The sequence below is a fragment of the Cricetulus griseus genome, chromosome 2 (genome assembly GCF_003668045.3).
Source record: "Cricetulus griseus strain 17A/GY chromosome 2, alternate assembly CriGri-PICRH-1.0, whole genome shotgun sequence".
Lineage (NCBI taxonomy): Eukaryota > Metazoa > Chordata > Mammalia > Rodentia > Cricetidae > Cricetulus > Cricetulus griseus.
The window spans coordinates 24605154-24629405 of NC_048595.1; the positions used below are offsets into that span (position 1 = coordinate 24605154).

Below are 24252 nucleotides of genomic sequence, written 5' to 3' on the forward strand. Positions count from 1 at the left end.
TTTATTTTGCTTGCCTTGTGGTACCACACTGCTGTCTGTTTATGCATGTATCTCCATGGCTGACCTGAGAGAGCTCATCTCTGAATTCTAAGCACTTATGCCTGGAACATGAATGAAATAAGGGAATTAAAAAGAGATGGTAAAATCCAAGTGCCGTAATCCTAGTGTTGGAGCAATAAAGACAGGGGGAATCCTTGGGGTCAGTGAGCCTAGCTGAATTGACTAGCCCCGGGTCGCAGTGAGAGACCTTGTTTCAAAAAACTAAGTGGATGACTCCTGAGGAAAAACAACAAGGCCAAACTCTGATTTTATCATGAGTGTAAGTGTACACACACAAGCATGTCTATTTGCACACACGCACACACACACACACACACACACACACACACACACACACACACACACACACACATCCTTAGTAACAAAGGAAGAAAACCATAAGGGCTGCTCATGGTTTGCAACTGTATACTTTCTGGCTTGAAATTCTGGCTCTTGACTCTCTGTGTGTCCTGTGGAGACTCCATTACAATGTAGTTATCCAAGGGAATAGGACCAACCATGGTCACTATGGCTTCTCATCATGACGCTCATCTGGTTGGTTGGTCCCGTATGTGCTCAGGCTAGACTATCTATGCACCCACCTACCCCTCCTGATGGTGAGATCATATCTATACTTCCAAGTCTCAATTGAACTGTTGTTCCCTGTTTGGAGCCCTCTCACATCATCTGGAGACCCTGACCAGAATTTTGTAGGCAGGATGCATCCTCATGACAAGGGTTCATCTGTGTACCTCCTCTCTTTGGTGGAATGGGGGCTTCCCAGTGGCAGGGTCAGACTTTCCTTTTCTCCTTATTTCTCTGCGTTCACATACCCAGACACCTGCCTGCCCATTTGTAGCATATAGTTTAGTAGGCACTCATCATTTCCCCTAGTGGCTATTTCATGCTCATCAGATCCACCTGTGCTGCTCAGGTACATTGTGGTGTTGGGAGCAGGAGGCTTGATGGGAAAGGCCTGGTTTGGGGGAAACAGGATGAGCAGAGCCATGGGATTCTGAGCAACAGGGAGGTGAAGAGGCTGGAGAAAGAGAATGGTGCTCTTCTGCTTATGTTTCAGTTCTGCCTTGGACCACAGTCTCTGGTCTTGTGACGAAAGTGCAAAGCCTCCAGGGAATGTCTGCTGACAGCGTGCTAGAACCACAGGCTCTGGAAGATGCACGCTCACCACCACAATCTTCTTTAGGTACTAAATCAGATCTAGCTCCGTATCTTAGTCTTTCTCCCAGCACTTCCCTGGAAAAGGGAGCATGAACTCATTTTACCTACCGGGAAACCAAGACCTGGAGTGAACCAGAGGCTCATTTGAGTCTTGGTGTTGCAGGAAGCCCTGCAGCCATTCCTGCATTCCACTAGAGACTGCAACCACTTCTCTATTGCCTGTGCTGCAACTCTGAGGCCATGACCTGGCTCTGGCACCACTGACTAAATGTGTGACAATGACAAGCCGCCGGGTGAACTGCACTTCGTGAGTGTGAGGAAATGGAGAAAGGTGGCTATCCAGCCTCAATGCTCACTAACAGGCAGATCCAGTCCTGGTTGACAGCCCCAGGTCCTGGAAACCCTTTCTGAGGCCAGGGAAGGGAAGGGACAAGGAATTCCTTGCCAATCAAGAAGCATCCTACCGACACAGGTGGGCAGCGGTCGATCCCAGGTCCTGCGTTCCCCACTCAGACACATCAGCTCCTCACTGCCCCGCAGAGTGTAGCCAGGGTCGCAGCTGAACGTCACAGAGCTTCCTGCAAAATGGCCTCCATCGTGAACCTTATAGCCGAACTGTGGGGTCCCTGGGTCCTCACATCGGATGAGTTCGAAACCTGGGGAAGACGGAAGAGAAAGAGTGAGCAAAGACCATGGTGGCAGAGCCATGCCGTTTCTCCCCCACTCCAGCTTGTATCCTGAGGTGCCCTGGTCACCGTCCCTCAGGTGTGCCAGCCTCAGGCTCATGACCCAGCCCTATTTCCATTCTCTATGGAGGGAAGTGTGTCTCTGCTGCTTTATGCAAATGAGTTCAGAATTTAATAGTGTGCATACTTGGGGCTGGGTTTCTATTTCTTTGGTTGAGCCTGTAGCATCCTAGGAGTGGGATCTGTGGCTTCCACTTTGATCACTGGGACGCTGTGAGAAGACAGAGTAGCACAGGGAACATCACCATGCAAGCAGCTGTGTTGTAAGGTCTGGAGGAGGAGAGACTCCCATGAGTTCCCACTGCACTCTGTGGGACTCCAAAGACCTTGCCTCTCATTTGTTATTCATAGGGGTCTCACAGGTGGGTGTAATTATTGGCACTCTACAATCGAGAGCATTGACTTGGGAAGGTTAACTAAATTGCTCGAAATTCGCACCATTTTCAGTTAATAGAAATGGAATTCAAATGTGACTCTATTTAATCCCATTACATGGAGACACTTCTGAAAGAGGCAAGGATCCCTGCGTGAGATGTCTCAGCACCCAAGCAAGGGAAATCCCAAGGGCTACTGGAGTCAGTACAACACAGTTTGCCCATCTCAAGTAGTGAAGAGCCTACTGTCTCTTTCACTTGCATAATGGTGAAATTATTGTCACAGTTGTAGAGTATTTCCCCCCCTTACTCCCTCAGCCAATTTCCCCTCTGTCTCTATGTGTTAACTCTGAAGTTCTTAAAACCTATGTCCTTTGTGTCTGGTTTCTTTTGCTTCATATATGTTAAATCATTTCTTCCTTTGGTTGCAGATAATACTCCACTGTATGGACATACCACATTTTCTATATCCACCCACCAGTTACCAATCACCCACTGGACTTAAAAGACATATATAAGCATGCATTTTTTTGGGTGTGTGTGTCTGCTGGGCATATAACTCACATGAACAAAATGGGGGAGTCTGATGTCATAGTCCATTCAGAACCAATACAGACTTACTAGAGAACTGAAGTTCAAAGCCTTTGCTGGTGTTTTCGGCATCTGTGATGAAGTCAAGCCAGAGGCTGCTGGATGTGCTGTTCAAAGTCACCCCCAACATCTCAGAGCGGCTGAAGATCCCCAGCAACCGGGCGGAGTTGTTACTGCCATCGTAGACCTGGATACCAGAGACCCCAACCCAATGACATCAGAGTTGCCTATTTCAAACAAGGTCTTTTCACTCTGCAGCCCACAGTCCCTGTGTGTAGCTTCAGTAACAGCTGCTGGAGAGGCAGGTAGCTAGCTATCAGATGCTCAGAAGGTGGCAAAGTGGAGCCAGAGCTGAGTTGGTTGCGCCTTTCCCCGTGCTGATAGTGCTGTGCCCAGTGTCTCTCTGGTCTTTGGGAATTGGTTGCTACTCTAACGGTCCTGTGCAGACTGCTTGTTTCCTCAGTGCTCATATGCTGCCGGCTTACCCTTCAGCAGCCTTGGGAGGCCAGGCTGGGGTGGCTAGATTCCCCAAACCATCTGTTTCTATAGACAGATAGGCTGAAAGCACACGGCATGTGTGCTTCACTCAACAGACACTCCTGTCCTTCCAGTAAATGATACAGTCATTGTTCTGCCTGCCTGTGGCAGTGGCCTGTCTTGACTATTCTATCGGGCATGATCCCTGGGGCACAAGCAGGACGTAGTTAAAAATGACCGCCATGTTATGGTGATCTGTCTTTCCCCAGGCCAAGCCTCTGCCCCTTCCTGGCATAATGAGGGCTCCAGCCTAGACTCTGCTGGTTTTGCCAATGGGGGAATAGTGCTGGCATCTGGCTTCCCTCATTCCCATCTGTCCCCTGAACTTCTGGGTACCGGCAAAGGCAGCAATCATTAGAATAATGAACCGGCTCCCTAGGTCTCGAGGTGGCTGCTCCTTTCTAGATAGTTGTACAAATAACAACAGAAGTTGTGATGGAGTGAGAGGCCCCCTGGCACTTTGGTAAATATCAAAGATGGGATCTATGGGTGGGAGATGGATGTCTGTGCACAGCACACAACGTGGTGCCAGCTGCCAGCAAATTGGAACAATATTTCCACCCTTCCTTCTCAGAAGCCAAGTCATCCTTCCAGCTAACAACAGTGCTGTGTAATGCAGAATTCTGTTGAGGCTTCCGAAGCCCAATGCCTTTCTGGACTATACAAACAGAATCCTGGGGTTCCAGTCTGAGATGACACCCCTACAAACAGTTGAGCCCACTGCCGTGTTCAAATTGTTATAAAAAGCTTCTTTGAAAAGGTGTGTGTGTGTGTGGTGTGTGTGTGTGTGTGTGTGTGTGTGTGTGTACACGTGGTCACGCATGCCATGGTGTGGGTGCTGTGGCCAGAGGTCAGTCTTGGGTGTTACTCCTGACTTCCATCTTAGAGGTAGGATTTCTTGTTTACCCAGATTCACTCTTGTCTGCCATTGCATGTGCCAGGCAAGCTGGCCTGAGAGCTTCCAGAATTTTCCTGTCCCCATATCCCATCTTGCAGTAAGGGCCCTGGGATTACAGACACATACTACCACGTGCAGCTTTTATATGGGTTCTGAGGATTCAAACTCAGATCTTCATGGTTGCACAACAAACTCTCTACTTTCTGAGCTATCTGCAAAGCCATAAAAACATTTTCTTTTAAAAAAACCATGAAAACACCTGTTGAAATTAGTGGATCAAGACATCAGCAATCAATAGTCACAACATCATGTCAAGAAAGCAGACACCCTGTGCTCCTTAGCAGAGAGCAGACCCCTGTGTATACGGTTGTTGTGCCCACCTAGAAAGAACAAATCGGGTCAATTGAGCCTTTGTATCTGATTTCCACCTAATAGGGAAAACCGAGGCCAGAAGTTCAGATGAAATGATGCCCCTATCAGGTAGAAATCAGAATCAGAATCTAGAAAATGCTACTGAATAAATGGATGCACTCCTCAGCAAATAAACTAGATGAGAAAAAGGAAAGGAGACAGGGAAAGCTACATGTTAACAAGCAGCCGACAGCAAATCCAGCATGCTGATTTTATTTGGAGCCTGGCTCAAATAAACTGTAAATCCAAAAATATACGATGACATTTATGAGATAATTTGGAGATCTCAACATTCCCTGGTTGTTGTATGGTGGTATTAAGAAATTATTGTTAATTAATAAGTACGACGGGTGTGGGGTTTCTCTCCTTAATCTCAAAGCATAAATTGTTCTAATCCATTAAGGACCAAAAGGTTATTTGTATCATTATGATAAGATATTCACTGCAGAAAAATGTATAAAAAAGAAAAGCACAAAGGAAAGATAACAGCTTTCTGAACCTGTTATGTTCCCATGGAGATCATCCCAGGCTTGTGTGTTCTATGCAGTGTGTGTGTGTGTGTGTGTGTGTGTGTGTGTGTGTGTGTGCATACGCAAAAAGGAGGGTCTGGGAGGATGGTTCTATGGGTAAAATGCTTCTTTCTCAAGCATGGGGACATGAGTTTGGACTCCCAGCAGCCGTGCTACAGGGCCAGGTTTTAACCATGAGAGCTAGGGTTCAGGTGTGAGTTACCATCCCTGGCTTAAAACCCTGTGTGTACAGAACACCTCTCTCCCATTTTAAACCCACCTTTACTGCATATGTAAATTTGTGTTGGTCCATAAACTCAGATTTGTTTATGAACTTGGTCTTCTATTGCTTTAGTCTGTCATTCTTGTGCTCTGTTCCCACTGATTTGGTTAACTCGGTGGTGGCATGTGCCTGTAACCTCAGCAGTGGGGAGGCAGACAGGACCCCCTAGGTCTCCCTGGCTAACCAGTCTAAACTGGTGAGCTGCAGGATCAGTGAGAGATGAAGTGACTGAGAAAGTACCTGGCATTGACCTCTGGTCTCCACATACTTCCACACACATATGAATATGTACAGACACACAAACAAGATCCAACTATAGATGCGTATGGTAATCAGCTCTTTCATTAATACAGCGCATATCATTTTCAAGTCCTTAAATAGTTTCCACAGCAGCACTTAAATAGCTGTAGGGATATCCAGCACAAAATTAACACAATCTACAGCATGATTATTTACTTACCAGCATTCAGAATACATGCTGAGGCAGGTACACTCAGCAAATACCATAAATAAGAAAGATGGTGTTTGCTTCCAATATTTTTGCTCTAAACCCATTCGGCATTTATTTTTATGATGCAAGAGTCTACCCTTCCCCCGGTCCATTACTCATGCAAAAAACAAACGGACAACCAGACAAACAAAAAAACAAAACCTTTGAGGGTAAGTTGTTTGCTTGTTTTTGTATTTTAGACATGGTCTTACAATGTATCTCTGGCTAGCCTAGAACTTGTTATGTAGAGCAGGCTGGCTGGCTTTAAACTCACAGAGATTCACCTGCTTCTGCCTCCTGAGTGTTGGGATTAAAGCTGTGTGCCATTCTAGGGTTCAAAAGCCTGTTTGTCAACATCCCAACCACCACCATTTTAAATCCACCTGTATCTCCTGCATAATTCCAGTATGATCCTGAGTGAGGATTTGCTTGTGAATTTTCTCTTCTGTCACATTTGTCTGTCCTTCTTGTGCTCTGCCCACACTGTTTTAGGTATGTAGCTTTGTAATACTGTTAAGTGTGCAGTAGAAGTTTCCAATTGTTTCCTCTAAAAAAGAATTGTCTCATATTTACCATAGTAGATAAACTGAAGAATTTTCCAAATTAAAAAAGGGAAACAAGGGGGCAGGAGAGATGGCTCAGTGGTTAAGAGCACTGACTGGTCTTCCAGAGGTCCTGAGTTCAATTCCCAGCAACCGCATGGTGGCTCACAACCACCTTGAATGAGATCTGGTGCCCTCTGCTGGCATGCAGGCACAAGACTGTATACATAATAAATAAATAAAATCTTTAAAAAGGGGGGGGGGACACAATTTCCTTTCAAAGAAAAGTCCCATGTCATTCCAACTGAGTTGCATGAAATGGATTGATTTGAGAAAAAAAGCACTGATATAGCATCAAATCTTTGGATGCATGACTCCATCTGACCAAGTTGTCACTGTATCACAGTAAGACTCTCTACTTATTCCTAGATGGTTTTATATTTTCCTTTGTTATCAGGAAGTAAATCTTAAAAATTATTTCTAAGAGGTTACCATTTGATGGGCCAATTCTTTGGTCTGTAGAGGAGATGGGAATATCTCCCTGAGAAATCCGAGACAATCTATGGACATCTGGCTCACCTCCCTCTAAGCGCAGAACTTTCCACATCGGATGACGGATGTAAGCAGCATTTCTGTAGACACGTCTGTGTGTCTGCTTGCACATGTGAGCTTCAGTTCCTCCAGAACAAAGAAGCTGCCTGCTGGGCAGTCCTCACCTTCCCTCACGTCAGATTTCACCAGACTGTTCCCAAAGCAGGATGCTGCCCAACCTTACACTAGTCTCGTCCCTGGCTTTATATTCAAGCCAATGCTCGGTGTTCTCAGGCTGAGTTAGGCTCTTTTCCAGTTTTATGGATGTGGCACAGAATCACATTTTCATTTAACTTTCCCAGATCACCACTTTGACTAAGCGGGGGTGACTGTTTGCTGACCAACAAACAATCCTACCACCCTTCTGTGAACTTCCAGTTCATATCCCCCGTGGGCATTACCCCACATTTGTTATAGTTCTGTCTTCTTTTAATATCAAGTTTTATAATTTTCTTGTAAAGATTCTCTCTCTCTCTCTCTCTCTCTCTCTCTCTCTCTCTCTCTCTGTGTGTGTGTGTGTGTGTGTGTGTGTGTGTGTGGCATATTTCTAGACGTTTTCCAGTTTTTGCCCCAATAACAAATGAGAATTTTATTCTCCTGATTACGTGTTTTAATTGGTTACAGAAACACCAGCTGCTTTGTTGAAATGTCTTGTTGGTTCTGATGGCTTAGCAGTTGAATCATTTGTGTCTTCTAAATAAACGAGACAATTTTCTGCTCTCCTTTCTAATTTTTATGGCTTCCTTTGTTGTGTCTGGGTCTAACTGCAATGGCTTGGATCCACAGCATAATGCTGAGAACGGTCGGCAGTGGCACGGCCACTGGTCTTGTCGCTCAGCTGCCTGGAAACCTGCTGGAAAATTTCCCATTAAACCTAATGCTTATTGTGGTGTCTGGAAGGGCCTTTCTGCTAACCTGTTGGGAAGGTTCCACTCTTAGTTTGTTTTTTAAAGAATCTTTTAAGAGTTCTGACTGGGGATCAGCTTTCATCACAGGATGTTTGGGCATGTAGTAACATGGCCCTCTCTCTCTCTCTCTCTCTTTCTCTCTCTCTCTCTCTCTCTCTCTTTCTCTTTCCTTCCATCCTACCTTCTTTCTTTTCTCTCTTTCTCTCCCCTTTCCCCTTTCTCTTTTCCTCTCTCTCTTCCTCCCTCCCCCTCTCTCTTTCTTCCTCCCTCCCTCCCTCCTTCCCTCCCTCCCTCCTTCCCTCTCTTCCTCCCTTTCTTCTAACCTATTCCTAGGATTTTTAGATTGAAACACAAGAAATTCTCAATGTTTAAAGAGTTTTTACCTAGACACTGGCAATCTCATGCAGGCACTCTAAACAGTAACATCGAGAGTTTTCCTATTGGGTAGACACAGCCTAACAGTCTTGGATCCTGCCTGCTTTGCTATCTTTGTATTGACATGCTGCTGGATTCTATCCTATATTGTCCAGGGGTTTTTAGCTCAACAATCATAAATAAGAGTGGCATAATAGGTCCATGCTTCTGCTTTTATCTTTTAATTTTTAGTTTTTACATTACAAATTGTATTGACAAGTTACATCTGTGTGGAATATAGAGTGATGCTAGGATTTATAAATAGTGAAAAATTAAATAAAGCTAATTAGCATACTCATCACTTCAATGACCCACTCCCCTCTCTTTCTGACAGAGACTTTCACTGACAGCTGGAGTTCACTGATTTGGATAGGTGGGCTGGCTAGCAAGTGCCAGGGTCTCCCTCTTTCTGCCTTCTGGTATGGGACTGCAGATACACTCCAGTGAGATGAGTCTGGCTTTTATGTGGCTCTGGGGATCCGAACTCAGGTCCTCATGCTTGTGTGGCAGGCACTTTGCTGAATGAACGGCCTTTCCAGCCTCTCTTATCATTCCTTATTGTGTGAGTTTGGAATATGCATTCTGTAATATGCACCCTATCCACCACCTTTATGCAACAGATCCCAAAGACAAAGCCCTAGTCCTCTACCCAGGTGAGGTTCTGCACATTTGCCCATCACCTGCCACCCCACTGCCCCTTCCTCCAGCCTCTGGGAGCCACCATCCCTTTCTTTAACACCTGTGCCATTGATAAACGTGAATTGGGAGATGGATCTTTATTTTTTCTTATTTCTGGAGCAGCTTGATTTCTGCAGGGTTCATCTGTGAGGTGGGTTGGGCCTGGGACTTTGGGGAGGTGATACAGGGGTTTTCAGTTTGCAAAAAAAGGTATCTTGTTTATTTGGGTTTTCATTCTCTAATATTAGTGCTTTTCAAAGTATTTTAATTGTGTGGTTATGTGTGTCTTTACGGGGGTATGTCCATGTGAGTATACTGCCAGTTTCTCCCTAGCAACTTCCTGATTTCATTGATTGACTGACTGATGATTGATCGATTGAGACAGGTTCTCATCGTGTAGCTCAGGTTGGCCTGGAACTCACTGGGTAGCTGAGGCTGTCCCTGAACTCATGACACTCTTCCTGCTCATTTCCCCGCTCTGGAATCACAAACTTGAATCACTATGCCCAGTTTCTGCTCTTCCTTTGAAACTATCTTTTCCAGTCTGGGTATACATATTCCTGCCATCCCAGCATGTGGGAGGCTGAGGCAAGAAGATGGAGAGTCTGGGGGCTACACCTGGAGACTCTCCAACATAAGCAAGCAGACACACAGATGTCTTTCTTCTCTCTTTGGGTTTATTCTGTCATGTTATTCAAGTCACCAAGCCCTTATTTATTTTTTCATGTGGGCGATATGTCAGAGACTCACAGAGGTATATTAGAATTTTCCATGGAAGCTCCCACAATGACTAAATTTATTAATATATATATATATATATATATATATATATATATATATACACTTTTCTAGTAGCCATGTTATTTGGCACATCAAGTTCTATTGTGGATTGACTGAACATTTCATTAATATGAAAGAATCCCCTTCTTCATTTCCTCTCGAGACATGGAGACCTCCTTAAGAGCGTCCTGTAACGAGCGGATTTCATGTTTCTGTGTGACCACCACCCTCCATTGTCTCCATCCGGCGTTTTAATTGGATGATCATGTTTTTCATCGCCATCAAATCTTCCCTCATCGGAGATAGCTCTGTTTTCATTATTGCCTATTTTGTGCCATAAATACAATATTCTCTCAACTCCTGTGAAGAATACCAATTAGGAGCTTTAAAAGCATGTTTCTGTTCTCTGTGGCAAACAGAGGGGCAATTAGCTCTGATCCCTCAGACAGGTCCCCTTCCTATCTGCTGAATATTCACACATATCTGGTTAATTTCCTTGTTGGCACACCATTGCAGAGGGAGAATGGAAATGGAGAATATGAACACCCTCTACATTCTAAGGGGGAGCAAAGGAGCTGTGCCCAAAGGTGCTCCAGCATTCAGAAGCATTTCCAGTGGAGTGGTGTTGGGGATGGTGGCCCCCCTTTTCTAATGAGCCTGGCAACTCTTGATCTTTCCCTGGAGTATCAACAAAAGCCAGGATGGCATGTCAGGATAGAATCGGGGCTCTGTTGTCTCTCAAACCTAGTGCTCATGTTGAAGAGTTCGGAGGATTGAGATCTTGTCCCCAGCAATGGCCTTACTTTCTGCTGTGCATGGATTCTCCTTTTATTTAACGTATGTCTATGTGGGTGTGGGTGGGTGGATATGGGTGTGAGCACATGGGGGTGTCCATGTGTGTACAGGCCAGAGGTCAATCTTGGGTATTGCTCCTCAGGAGCCATGTGCCGTGATCTCTGGTATAAGTCTTTTTAGGTCGTGTAGCTCAATGACTAGGCTAAGATGGCTAACCAGAGAGTCTTGGGTCCCCTTGCTTCCACTTCAACAGTGCTGGTTTCACAAGCCTATTCCCTCATGCCTGACTTTTTGCATGGGTATTGGTCAAACGTGGGTCTTCATGCTTGTGTGGGAGCACTGTACCCACTGAGCCATCTCCCAAGCCTTCCCCTGGGATCTATGATACTTAATTCACAAGTTGGGAATTATCAGAGGATGCCCTCACCATGTTACAACACGGAAGCAAGGAAGCTGTCCTCAGATGCATCACCATATCCCTGGGCTTACTACATCCTCTAGGCCTCTAGAACTGAGAACTGAATAAACCTGTATTTCTATGGAAAAACTTCTTTTAAGTTGTATAGGAAAGGTATCTTTGCCTGATTTTCAGGGCCGAGACCATCTTTCTTCACTTGCCTTTAGCTATCCTAATGGAACCTGTGCAGGCTGCCGTATGTGCATGTGTTTCTTCTGATATCTTGATCTGGGAGTTGTCTTTCTGTGCTATTGTAGTTTAAAGCCCCTCCTCTCTTGCTCATGTCAGGGTGGCAGGAAGATCAATGACAGAGACCATATCAAAAAGAGTGAGGTGGCAACAGGAAACAAACCAGAACATGTGGATGAATCCAAACCTGGGGGAACTTTTAGTTGTTAGGGTCATGACCAGGTCAGGAGTCATATATGCAGGAGAACATGCCAGGTCAGAAACACAAGTCCTTAGGTTTGAAGGATCAGTCAATTGCATGAAACACATCAACACTACCTTGGAAGACAAGTCAAGTGTGGAGTTGGTGACAGATAGGCAGGTCTGCTCCAGTGTGCGGCAGTTAACTTTGGAAGCACAGGGAAGAAACATACCAGCAGCGTGGAAGATGAGCCAGCTGCACTAAGGCAAGGGGCAGAGGTCACTGAGGGCAACTCTCATGCTCTGGGCTTCTTGCACAGCTAGCTGTGTTGAGGTCAACCAACTGGCAGGTATGGCAGGTGTAGCTGTGGTTTCAGGGCAGCTCTGAATCCCACCTGGGAAGCTTTTACTGACAGTTTGAATCTTAAAAGTTTTGTTATCTTTCTAAGAGGTTAAAGAGTCCTGAAGAGAAGAGCTAGGATGGAAGAAAGACAAACAATGCCATCCTGATCTCCTGGGGACCTTGTCTTCCCTTATCCAGAAGCTTGCTCTAGAGCAGTGATTCTCAACCTTCCTAACACTGAGAGCCTTTAATACAGTTCCTCATGGTGTGGTGACCCCCAACCATACAATTATCTCATTGCTACTTCATAACTGTAATTTTGCTACTGTTATGAATCATAATGTAAATATCTGATAAACAGGTTATCTGGTATGTGACCCCTGTGAAAGGCTTGTTCAACCTCCAAGGGGGTTACAGCCACAGTTGAGAACCATTCTTCCAGGTGGTTCAGTGATTTCAGGTTGTGTGTTTGTGTGTGTGTGTGTGTGTGTGTGTGTGTGTGTGTGTGTGTGTGTGAGAGAGAGAGAGAGAGAGAGAGAGAGAGGGCGCACAGGCTCCAGCGATGGGTCAGTGTACCGACTGTACATAAACATGACAGTCATTTAATGGCCCTTCTTTATACTTCCCAGAGTAATGGCCTTCAGTTGCTCCTCATGTTAATATTTCTCCAGCTGCTGAGAATGAAATCATATTAGGATAAGCTAGTAAAGTTCCTTGGCTTAGGATGAAAATGACTAAATCTGGGTGATGTTTTCTGTATAATCCATTTTATTACTGCCGTTCTTTAGTACATTCTCCAAGTCCAACTGTTTATTACCCACACATGAATACCCTTCACATTCTCAGCAACAGCCACTTAAGTACACACAAAGAAATCCCAGACAGATGTCTCTCAGGCTCATAGTAACCCTCTATCACCCCAGTCCTGCCATTTCCTTCCCTAATGAGCTCACTTCCTTCAGCCTATTGACACTCAGGGCCATTGTCACAGCACAGTGATGCGACTGCGTGCCCAAGGCATATGCAAGTACATGTGCTCAAAGCATGCTGACACATGGTGCAGACACAAGTGAGCAGAGGAACTGGATAGGACACACAGATTCATATGTGGAACCGTATGTAAGAAAATGTGTGCACACACACATCAGGTACTCACATGTTCACACTAACATCCCAACCATGTACACATATGTACCACACATACACATGTACACACATAACCATCACACCACAAACATGTACACACCTAACATACATGCATGTACCCACACATACACTACACACATGTATTCATGAACACAACATGTCCACACAGCATGTACTCACATACCATACACATAACATGTATACACATGCACTTACATATACACTATATGCAAAACATGTACTCAGGCACTATATACATATATCTATATACACATGTACACAGACACTATATACAACATGCATAAATGTGTATTCACACATATCACACAGTGTGTTACTATATACATACATATATATATATATATATATATTATATATATATACACCACATTGTCTTGGTTAGGATTTCTATTGCTGTAATAAAACACCATGACCAAAAGCAACTTGGGGAGGAATAATTTCATCTTACACCTCCACATCATAGTCCATTACTGAAGGAAGTCAAGACAGGAACTCAAGGCAGAAACCTGGAGGCAGGAACTCAACAGAAGCCATGGGGGAATGCTATTTACTGGCTTGTTCTCCATGAGCTGCTCAGCTTGCTTTTGTACACATGGTAGTACTGCCTGTCCCACAGAGGCATTATCCAAGGTGGGATGGGTCAACATCCCGCAAGTAAGAAAATGCTCCATAGGCTTGCCTGCAAGTTAGTCTTGTAGATTGTGTCAAGTTGACAACAAAACAAAACAACAAAAATAAAACTAGGATACACACACACACACACACACACACACACACACACACACACACACACACGTTCTATAATCTCTTAATTGTTCAGATTTAAAGTCATGATCCATGTCTTAGGGTATCTATTGCTGTGAAGAGATACCATGACCATGGCAACTCTTATAAAGGAAAACATTTAATTGGGATGACTTACATCTTCAGAGGTTTAGTCCATCATCACCATGCTGTGACATAGTGGTGTGTAGGCAGACATGGTGCTGGAGAAGGAGCTGAGATCCCTGCATCTTGATCCGTAGGCAACAGGAAGTGATCTAAGACACTGGGCATGGCTTGGACATACATGAGACCTCAAAGCCCATCTCCACAGTGACACACTCCCGCTAACAAGGCCATACTCATTCCAACAAAGCCACAACTAGTATTAGTGCCACTGCCTCTGAGCTTATGGGGGCCAATTATACTAAAATTACCACAGACCACAATGGAAACATCTGACCCACTGACTGCTCCAATTGAGTTCATCACTATTTTTTTAAAGAGTGTGTGTGTATTTTGTGTGTGTACAAGTACACTTTTATGTGTATGCATTTGTGTGTGTGGTGTGGTATATGTGCAAGAGCATGTTTCATAGATGCCCAGGTGTGTATGTACTTGTGTGGGGTTGCTGTTAGGTGTCTTCCTCTGTAGCTTTTCCAAGTATTTTTAGAGCCAGGGTCTCTCACAGAACTTAGAACTTACTGACTGGCTAGACGGGGCAGCCAGAATTACAGCTCTGCCTGCCATGCTGGGCTTTCTCATGGGGGTGGAGGATCCAAACTTCTTATGCTTACACGGCAGGCATTGACCGACTGAGTTATCTCCCACTGTTTCAGCATGCAGTTAACTCTCATCTGTGAGAGCAGACAGTTCCTAAGCAAATGCTAATGTCACACGCCCCTCCCTTTCGGGCTTCATTTTTTCCCATCAGGACTCAGGCAGAAGGAGGAGGCTTGGGTCACACCCCCACAAAGGGGTAGATGGGGAAGTAACCACACCCTGCACGTGGTTACCTACACACTGCATGAAGTCAACTGTCATTACCTTGAGGAGGTCTCCGTCAGCAAGTTCAAATGCCTTGGCTTTAAGCTGAATCCCCTTCCCCGGCTGGGTCTGGATGGAGTAGATGCATTCGTGATTGTTGTTGTAGTTCACAGGGAAGTTGGGGGACAGCAAAGTGCCCTGAGTGCCCGTGACCGAATTCCCACACTCCGCTGGAACGACAATCGTAACATCCACAGATTAACCCACTCACACAAAATGCTGGTTTCGGCTCTGCATAACCTCACAGGGGTGACAAGGCTGTCTGCCTGCCCACCTGTCCATCTGTCTGTTTTCCTCCAGGACTGCCTGCCAAACTTTTAGCAGCACTAGCCTATCCACAAATCTGCCTGCCTTCTTCATCTTTCTTGCTCTGCTTGTCTCTTCTCTAGAAATAGAAGACACACCACCAGCCGTCGTTCTCTTTCATTGTGTTAGTTTATAAAGAACTATAACACAATAAAGGTTCCTCACACTTGTTTGCATGGTATCATAGCAACAGAAGGATGCTAGAGAAAGAGTCAGCCCTACCTAGAAAGAGGAGACCTTTTAATACTCATAGATAGGATCTAGGATGGGATGAATTACAAATGCTAACCCTTGCACACAAAACACCACAGCCACTTTACCAGGGTCATCCTAGCTAAGAGTCACAAACACCAGACCCAATGGGCAAGCACAAGCCATCGTCCCTAGTGTAGACACAGGAACCCATACTCCGGGGCTTGCTGGTATCAATTCAGAAAGAGGATGGCCTGGGAATGCCAGCTCCTTGGGCCTGTGTTAGGGGCTCTAGGGCTCTGAGAAATTTTTAGCACAAGCCTATCGAAACTCTGCTTCATTTGTCAGCCAATAAAACCACCTTACCTCTGGAAATCTCTTTCCTGTCCTCCAGAAACTGTCTTTCCTACTATCCTCAGGCCTGTATTTATAGCAAGCATCACATTCTACTTGATTTGCTAATATTTCCATCTCCTCCAATGTCTTAGGGTTCTTTGGGGGATTGTTACAGCTTCATCTCTTCTACACATGGGCAGTGTCTGCTAGCTCCGACTTGGGGGCAAGGCTCCAAGTAGGCTCTCTAGGGTCACTGATCGTGGGGCTCTCCTCTGTAACTCCCTGTTCACAGCACCTGCCAAATTGCTCCCTGCTTGCCTGTCATTTGCATTCATCCCCTACCCTAACCCTGAGCTACATGAGGGCCAGGGCCATGCTTGAAGAAGCTGTACATTTCCAAGGCCCGTCTCTATAAGAGAAACGTTTGCCAAATAAATGGATGAATGGAAGAATGCAGCCACACACCAATCTCAGTAGAGACACGGGGCTAAAAATAGTCAGGTTCCAGAAGGGTGGAAAGAGGAGTCCAGATGGCAGGCTCATTACATGTCTGGACAGATGGGAGGCTTGGAGCATGGCTCCGTGGTGGTTGGTGGCATGCTTGCTTTCCCCTGCTGCTGCTCTGTGCCCTTACTCTTGGCTGGAAGGACCTTCAAGTCTACCAAGAGGCCATTAGCCAGATCTAGGTGCCCTAAGCTGGGAGTGTGGTAGATGACACCCACAGGGTACATGGAGACCTTCAGAGTTGAGTCTTTGTCCCCAAAGCTTCTCTTCATTCTTTGAAGGTGGTGGCTGTGTCCCACTACCAAGTCTCTACTTTTCAATGGGCTCTGGCCCCAGGCCCCTATTCTAGTCTCTGCTTTACTTTCCCAAGACTTTGAATAGGATCTTGTTTGTTTATCTTGATGGAGACAGGGTGCCTTGAGTGCTTGGAACTCAGCTGGTGAGCAGAATGATGAAGTATCAGAGGAAGGTGCCAAACTAGGACATAAAACTGAAGGGACAAGGTGGGTAGACACCCTGGGGGAGCAGCTGCTGATAATTTCAGCAAGCATGTTTCAAGACTGCTTTGGGTGCCCTTAGATGAGGGTACAGCTTGAGGGGGGCTCTCCTCTGTAACTCCCTGTTCACAGCACCTGCCAAATTGCTCCCTGCTTGCCTGTCATTTGCATTCATCCCCTACCCTAACCCTGAGCTACATGAGGGCCAGGACCATGCTTGAAGAAGCTGTTCAGTTAAGCTGGGGCCGGGCACAGTTTAACACCATGTCCCGGTGTATCTGCCTCGGTGCCCTACCGTCTCTATCAAGGCAGGGGCATGAGGTGAGTGGGATGGACAGGCTTTGGAGGCAGAGAAGTTGTATCAGCTCTCTGAAGCTTGGGCTCTTTATCTGGATTGTTAGAGTGTCCTCCTGAGACTAGAAAATAAATGTGTAAGGTTTGATGTGTCAAACAGGTGAACACAGAGGGCATGATCAAGACCGTGGGTCTTCACTCCAATTCTTCCTCTGGATTCCAGCTTGTCTTCCTCTACTAGGCATGGAGTCCTCTCTGCTCTGGACTGTCAGGAGTCTTAGGGACACTCTTAGCTATCCAGGATCACAGTGCCCTTACTGTTCCTAAAGCCCCTTGCCCTATGGCCAGCTCGTGACATCTGGCTTCCTCAAACATGGCCTTTGGCAGAATTCCAGACTGCCTTCCCAGCCCCAGCTTCCTGCGCACCAACTTTCGGTTCCACCTCCAACTGAGTGAGACCCTCCCATTTCCCCCACACACCCAGGGCGGATGTAAGAAAGGATGCAGGACTGCTCTCCTCATCTGTTGCCAGTCCCTACCCAGTGACAAAGTCCTGACTCACTGCCAGAGCTTTGCATGGTTCTAGGTACCAGAGAAGGGACAAGAGAGGGAAGGGATGTTACAGTTGTTTCTGGGAGAGTTTCCAAAGAGGTAGGGGAGATGAGCAGATGCCATGGGAAGCCAGACACAGGCGTAAATGGAAACAAACCAGTGTTCCAGAAAAACAAACAGGCATATGCCCAGGGAAGTGCTGCTGCTGATTCAGACATCTGTTGCCCCTGTCAGATGAGGTCTCGGTAAGGGCAGGGGCTGTATCTTATCCATCAGTCTGGGGCTCCTGAGGCAGAGGGTTAGGTCTTCTCTATCACTCTGAGTCTTCCAAGGACAGGACCACATCTCTTGTTGTAGACTGGGGTTCCCCTCCCAGGGTCAAGCCTGTCTCTACCACATCAAATGCAGGAGCCCCTGAGGTCAGGGGTTGGGTCACCCTGTCACACTGTGAATTAGAGCTCAGGGCTATTTGTATCCTCCCTGGCTGGGAATGTTCCTGATGGCATAGAGTGGGCTAAATCATCTAAGTGACATCTACAGTGAAGGTGGCAAGTGAGTTGCCCCCACGGGTGGGCAGGCCCACCATAACTCTGGCAGGAATCTCTGCTGCAGGGCTGGTTGTAATTAGAGGTGATTATAATTGCTGCTGCGTTATTAATGCCATGTGAAACAGAAGACAAATGTAATAATGAAAATATTGTGTGGTGTCATGAACAAACAGTAATTGGAATAATGAGTTAAAGGATGAGTTGGTGTAATGAGACTGGCGAGGCGGGAGCTTTGGTGAGGGTGAGGGAGCATCTGGGGGCCTGGAGAATCCCATGGGAGGAACCCCAAGCCCCTAATGGAGGGGGTTTTCTCGATGTGAGGGCAGCTGTTGGTGGTCAGTCTGAATTGACCTTCCCCAGGGTGAGTTCTGTTGCAGTTTTTTTTTGTCTGAGTGCTTCTCCCATCTGGATTTGTAAAAGATTATTGACAAAGTAATGACAAGTCATTAATCCATAAAGAAAATGATAAAAATGTTATTGGAAAAATGACAATTATGTGGTTCCCCCTGGCTTATGGAAACGATGTCGTCTCATCTAGAATGAGTCAGATGTGGTTATCTCCATTTTACAAATGAGGAAGCCAGGCAGAAGGGCCTGGTGGTGCTAAAGGTTTGGTAATTGGCAGAGCAGAGATGTGACCTTGATCTATGTGCCTGTTCCGTAGGGTACGGCTCATCCTGACAGCCTGGTCAGTTGTCCTCTGCAGAGTCCTGGGCCCCATGGAGTTGCCCAGAGCAGGACTGACCTCATGGGTTTGATTGCTTTTTGCTTTTCCTCTTCTTTCTTGTTTTTGTGTGCTTGTGCACTTGTGTGGGTATACATGTGGAAACCAGGGGACAACGTCAGCTGTACTGTCCACCTTGTTTTATTTTTGAGACAGGGTCCAAAAAAACCTTGAGCTTGCCAAGATAATAAGCTGCGGGGGACAGCCAGCCCTGGGGATACACTTGAATCTGCTTTCTTGGTGCTGGGTTCCAAATATGAGCCACCATGCTTGGCTTTTTTATGTGAGTGCTGGGGATTGAACTCGTGTCCTCATATTTGCAAAACAAGCACTTTGCTCAATGAGTTATCCCCTGAGACCTCTTCTGTCTTTTGTTTTGTTCTCCTTCCCTCTCCTCTCCTCTCCCCTCCCTGTCTTCTTCTTCTTCTTCTTCTTCTTCTTCTTCTTCTTCTTCTTCTTCTTCTTCTTCTTCTTCTTCTTCTTCTTCTTCTTCTTCTTCTTCTTCTTCTTCTTCTTCTTCTTCTTCTTCTTCTTCTTCTTCTTCTTCTTCTCTCTCTCTCTCTTCTCTCTCTCTCTCTCTCTCTCTCTCTCTCTCTCTCTCCCTCCCCACCTCAGGATTGAACTAGGGACTGCCTGCATGCCAGGGAAGCTCTCTACCGCTGAGCCACACCCCTCGCACCACATGGGCTTTTGAGATATTGGCTCCTGTCTTAATGCATGTGGGGCTACTTCAATCTGTTTCGTACATTGTCTCCGAGCTCTGTGGCTACCTGAGAGCATGATGAGCGCTTGACTAACTCACCCCATGTTCTACTCACCCCTGCACTGAGAGCATTGAGCAAACAGGGCCTCCAGCCGTATAAACCACCCACAGTAGCAACTGTCCCCAGCTCCTAGGCTGTCACCATACTTCTCACTCCCTCTGGGCCCAGAGCCCTGATTAACCTTCTTCTGGACTCTGGCAAGAATATAGGCCAACCTAGTGCCAACATCCTGCCCACTCCCAGTCCTCATCATCTCTGGTTCCTCTGCCACCTGCCCCTCACGGCAGCCTCACGGCTGAGGCCTAGCCACTCTACCTCCTCATGCCTAGCTCCTCACCATCTCTTCCCTTCAATAGAGGAGCCCTTCCTGCCCACCTTCACAAAAAAGCAGCCTCCCTCAGGCACTTTCTCTGCTGACTAACTTTCCTCTGTACTTCTCAGTACTGAGTACACAGTACATATCTGTGTGTTTCTGGTGTGTTCCCCACTCGGGCTGGGGGCTATCCCTCTCTGTGCTGTTCACTTTTTGCACCGCCAGGAGCTAGAAGCTGGACTGGGTGCATTGTAAATGATCATAGCTCCTGCCTTTCTCTCTTCCTGGCTGGGTGGAGGGCTTTCTAGGGATTTTCCAAGAGCAGATACCCATCTGCTGCTTGATTGGGACTCTTATTCGGCAAAGGCTATTCCTCTTCTGCTAGGCCCCCAGCTAATGGCTGGGGGTGAGCGTACTGGAGCCTACTGGAGCTACTTGGCAAAGGCCAGGTCAGTCCCTAGAGCAGGTTCGTCCGTATCTTACAGAGGTACTTAGGCTACATGTCCAATAATCCCCCAAAGTTGAATGTAACTATGCTGATCCTCAAACCCAGGCCCATTAGCCTCCCTGTTGGGTGCAGCCCTCCACCTCATACCACTCAACTAAATTTGGCCCACCCCATTAAGTGAAGCAGAATGAAAGCACGTGACCACCTACCAACACACCTTGGCAGAGGCGAGCTCCACAGGCGCCGTCTGCCCCCCAGGCACGTGATGCGGGCCGTGCCCTCCAGACGGTACCCGGGGAAGCAGGAGAAGGTCAGGGTGTCACCCACACCAAACTGTAAGCCCTTCCGGATGCTGTAGGCTGGGACCTCAGGCTCTTCACAGGGCTCCAGGTCGTATTCTGCAAAGGAAGGCAGTAGGGGTGTTAGAAGTAGAGACAGCTGGGGACAGCCACAGCACCAGGGAAAGGACCAGAAAGAAAAAAGGAGATTATAACATGCTGGCCCTCAACAAGTGTGGGGGAAGAGTTAGCCTGAGCGCTGAGGTCAAGAGAAATGTTGGGAACCCTCATCACTGGGGCTCAGAGCTTTGGAGAACTACTCCACAGAGGACTTCTGAGGATCCTCTCTCCCCTCCTTGTTCCTCCTGTTCCATTTGAACCCCAAGTCCCGGGGGTGGCAGATGCTATGGCACTTTCTCTCTAGGCACTAACCAGATTGACACAATAAGCCATTTTCAGGGGGGTCAGAGCCTGTGACTCTGCTTCAAGCAACTTGCACGAGGATCCTGACTCCAAATGTCCCTCTCGAAGTAAACAGGGTGGGTGGCCACAATGGGCCAAGGACCTGCATGATGTCTTTAGTGGCAGCATGAAAGTGACTTCTCTTGATGCCCAGTGCCCTGTATAGTAGGGATGAAGGTCCTACTGGCCAGGTCTGCCAGGAAGGTGACCTCGGTCTTCTGTGCAGAGGGCAGCAAGAGACTGAGCTGAGACACATCCAAGGAGGAATCCATCAGTACCTCTGTCCTGCTAACGCAGGAGGCCTTTGAGTACCAGGAGGAGGGTGCTGGGGACAGTGGTGACAGGAGTAAAGCCGTCTTCTCCCTGAATGCTAAGAAAGAGCTTTCTTTTCAGGATTCCCCAGTACTGAGCTAAATATACATTAATCTGAAATTAGCATTGATGCTGATGCTAAATGAGACTGAAAACACCGATACACTAATTTTCAACTCTTTCTGTGATTGCTGGGGTTGTGGAACAGTGGAAGTGAATTGAGAGGAGACTGCAAAGCAGGGGCAGCAGGAGAGGCACCTAGGAAATCCTCTAGTTCAGCCATCTGGGTGGTCACGCTCAGTGAGTCAGAGAATGAACCTACTAATCCATGCCAAGGCCATTCCTGGGAAGTTCTTCCTTGTGTTTAAGCTAAGTAGCTCTGGCTCCAATTCATCCTGAGATAGGAGAGCTACAACAGAGGGAGAGAGAGAATGGTCCCCTGGTTTCTTTTCCCCAGGGACAGTCACACTCATTACCTGAGAAGGTGATGTTGAATCCTTCATAGGACATGGAGAAATCAGAGATGAAGCGAACCTGGGCGGTGAAGTTGCCATAGAGCCCAGCGCTGATGGGTGCTGGCAGCCGTGATCCGGTCAGCTGCCTCAGGGGCTGGGAGAAGCTGCCATTCTCGGTGATGAGGAGGTAATCATGGCCGCTCTCCAGGTGGAAAGTGTGGAAGGTGAAGAACACGCCTGCAGAGAGAGCAGAGGCCCAGGCTGGGGTGGGCAGGTGGCTAGACACAAGCATCTCATTCTGGTGGTCAGCACTTGGGAGGGACAGTTGTGGCTGATCTCTGGCATCGCCTCACAGCCATTTACTGTCTTTCTGGAGTCTGTATGATGGGTGAGGATCCAGGGTGAGGAGGAGGAGGAGGAGGAGGAGGAGGAGGGGAAGCCCATGTTAAACAAATGGCTGCAGATCAGTCTGCCATGGGTGCCTAGACAGCAGTCTACAGCAGGAAGAGTGGCTAGGGGATGGCTCAGTGAGTCAAATGCTCGGTGTGAGGACCCGAGTTCAATCCCCAGAACCCATGTGAACAAGATGTTCGTGATGGTTTGGGCTTGTTAATCCCACAGCTGGGGATGCAGAGACAGACTGACCCTTGCGGTTCACTGGCCCGCCAGCTTAGCCCTGCCCATTCTGAACCCCAGGCCAGCAAGAGATCCTGTCTCAAAAAGCAAGGACACCAAAGCTGTCCTCTGGCTCCACACACATGTGTACCAGTGTTCATACATGTACTCACATACACATGCACACATAAATAAGTAATTGATGAAAGCATGTATCAGGAAGAGAGGTGTGGGGGACAGCTTTACACAGAAGAGGATACCTGAGTTGGATCTTGGAAGGATGCGTAGTCATTCAATAGGCTAAGACAAGGAAGATTGTCCCTGTTAGGACACCAGCCTATCTCAGGACACAAAACAGCTGTGGCGTCCAGAGCCTCATGAACAGCACAACAGCTGGGCATATTTAGGAGCAGCACCTGGACCTGAATCTGGGGGCAGACCTGGCACCTGACTGGAGCCAACAAGATAGCTGTCCCCTTCCAGCACAGGCCAGCAAGATGGTGGTCATGCGGATGGAGTTGAAGGAGAGGAGGCAGGGAAGTCAGTTACAAGGATGGCTGTTCTCAATGGATCAGGAGTGGGGCTTGGCTTCAGGGGCAAGAGCTGGAGGTGGATAAGGGATCCCAGGCTGGCAGCATTGGCAGGTGTGATGCAAAGGGAACAGAGGGGTGGCTGGGAGACCTTCTGTGTGAAGACATGCAGCTGCAGCAGACAGCAGAACAGTGCATCTAAGCTTTGAGTGAGCAGCTGAGAGAAGACTCAGGAGTTTGGGACTCGGGTGGGACTTCAGTGATGGATCTGAGAGTCACCGGCAGAAGGTGGCATTTGAAGCCATCAGCATGGACTAGAACGTTTAGGAGAGTTTACAGCATCAGAGAAGGGGTGGTGGAGGTTGAGAAGTGACATGAGACGTGGGATAGAGGCGGGGCAGAGGCAGCAAAGAGAACTGGAGAGTGTGGGTTGGAGAGATGTGAGCATCCTTGGACAACAGCAGAGACGTATCTGTGTCAATATGCATAAGGACACACACCCATGGCACCTACCAAGTGTCAGAGTTCGGAAGGTGGGTTAAAAGTGTGAGGCAAAGTAAAAGCAATAATGCTCCTTCAGTGAGTTCTAAGTCCCTGGTGCCACTTTTTTCCCCCTGTTTTATTTGCTCTGAGGCCAGCACTTAGCAGCTGGAAGTGAAGCTGTAGAAACCAGTTACCCTAAAATGTGGGTGCGATCTGCTCCATCTCCATTTCATTCCCTGGGGAAAAGAAGGCACGGAGACATGAAGTCATTTGGCCAAGGTCCTCCTCATAGATAGCAGAGCTGAACCCAGGCCACCTGACTGCAGAGGCAATTCTGTCTTCCTCTTCCCACTCCAGGATGCAGCCTCTCAGGCTCCAGGAAGAGAGGAGGTGGTAGATGGAGGTTGGGGAGGAAGTGATGGACCAGAAGGATACTAATAACCAGTGCAGCTCTTGTGTTTGCCCTGACTTCTGTTTGTGTGGGTCTCTGTATCAGCAAAGTGCGTTCAGGGCCGTGTAGTGTGACAAGGTCCATTTGCTATTCTGTGTGTGGGCTATGGACCTGCAGTATGGCATCACCTGGGAGCTTGTGAGAAATGCTTCTCTACAGACTTACTGGGCCACAGTCTGCATGCTAAGCAGGTCCCACCGGCCAATAGGCACCTAAAAGAGCCACCTCTGCTGCATCGTGGTCACAGTCGCACTTCTGGTAAATGGTGGATGGATCCA

At 47.2% G+C, this 24252-nt stretch overlaps 1 protein-coding gene across 1 annotated transcript in view; it reads right to left on the bottom strand.

Moving 5' to 3' along the window:
- Positions 1 to 24252, bottom strand: part of Csmd2 (CUB and Sushi multiple domains 2) — a 552860-nt gene that overhangs the window by 143324 nt on the left and 385284 nt on the right. The window contains exons 20-24 of the mRNA XM_035438911.1: positions 21917 to 22132; positions 20598 to 20786; positions 14911 to 15080; positions 2960 to 3116; positions 1683 to 1874 (exon numbers count right to left, since the gene is read on the bottom strand). Coding sequence (XP_035294802.1) covers positions 1683 to 1874; positions 2960 to 3116; positions 14911 to 15080; positions 20598 to 20786; positions 21917 to 22132 — 924 coding nt within the window. The remainder of the gene's footprint in view (positions 1 to 1682; positions 1875 to 2959; positions 3117 to 14910; positions 15081 to 20597; positions 20787 to 21916; positions 22133 to 24252) is intronic.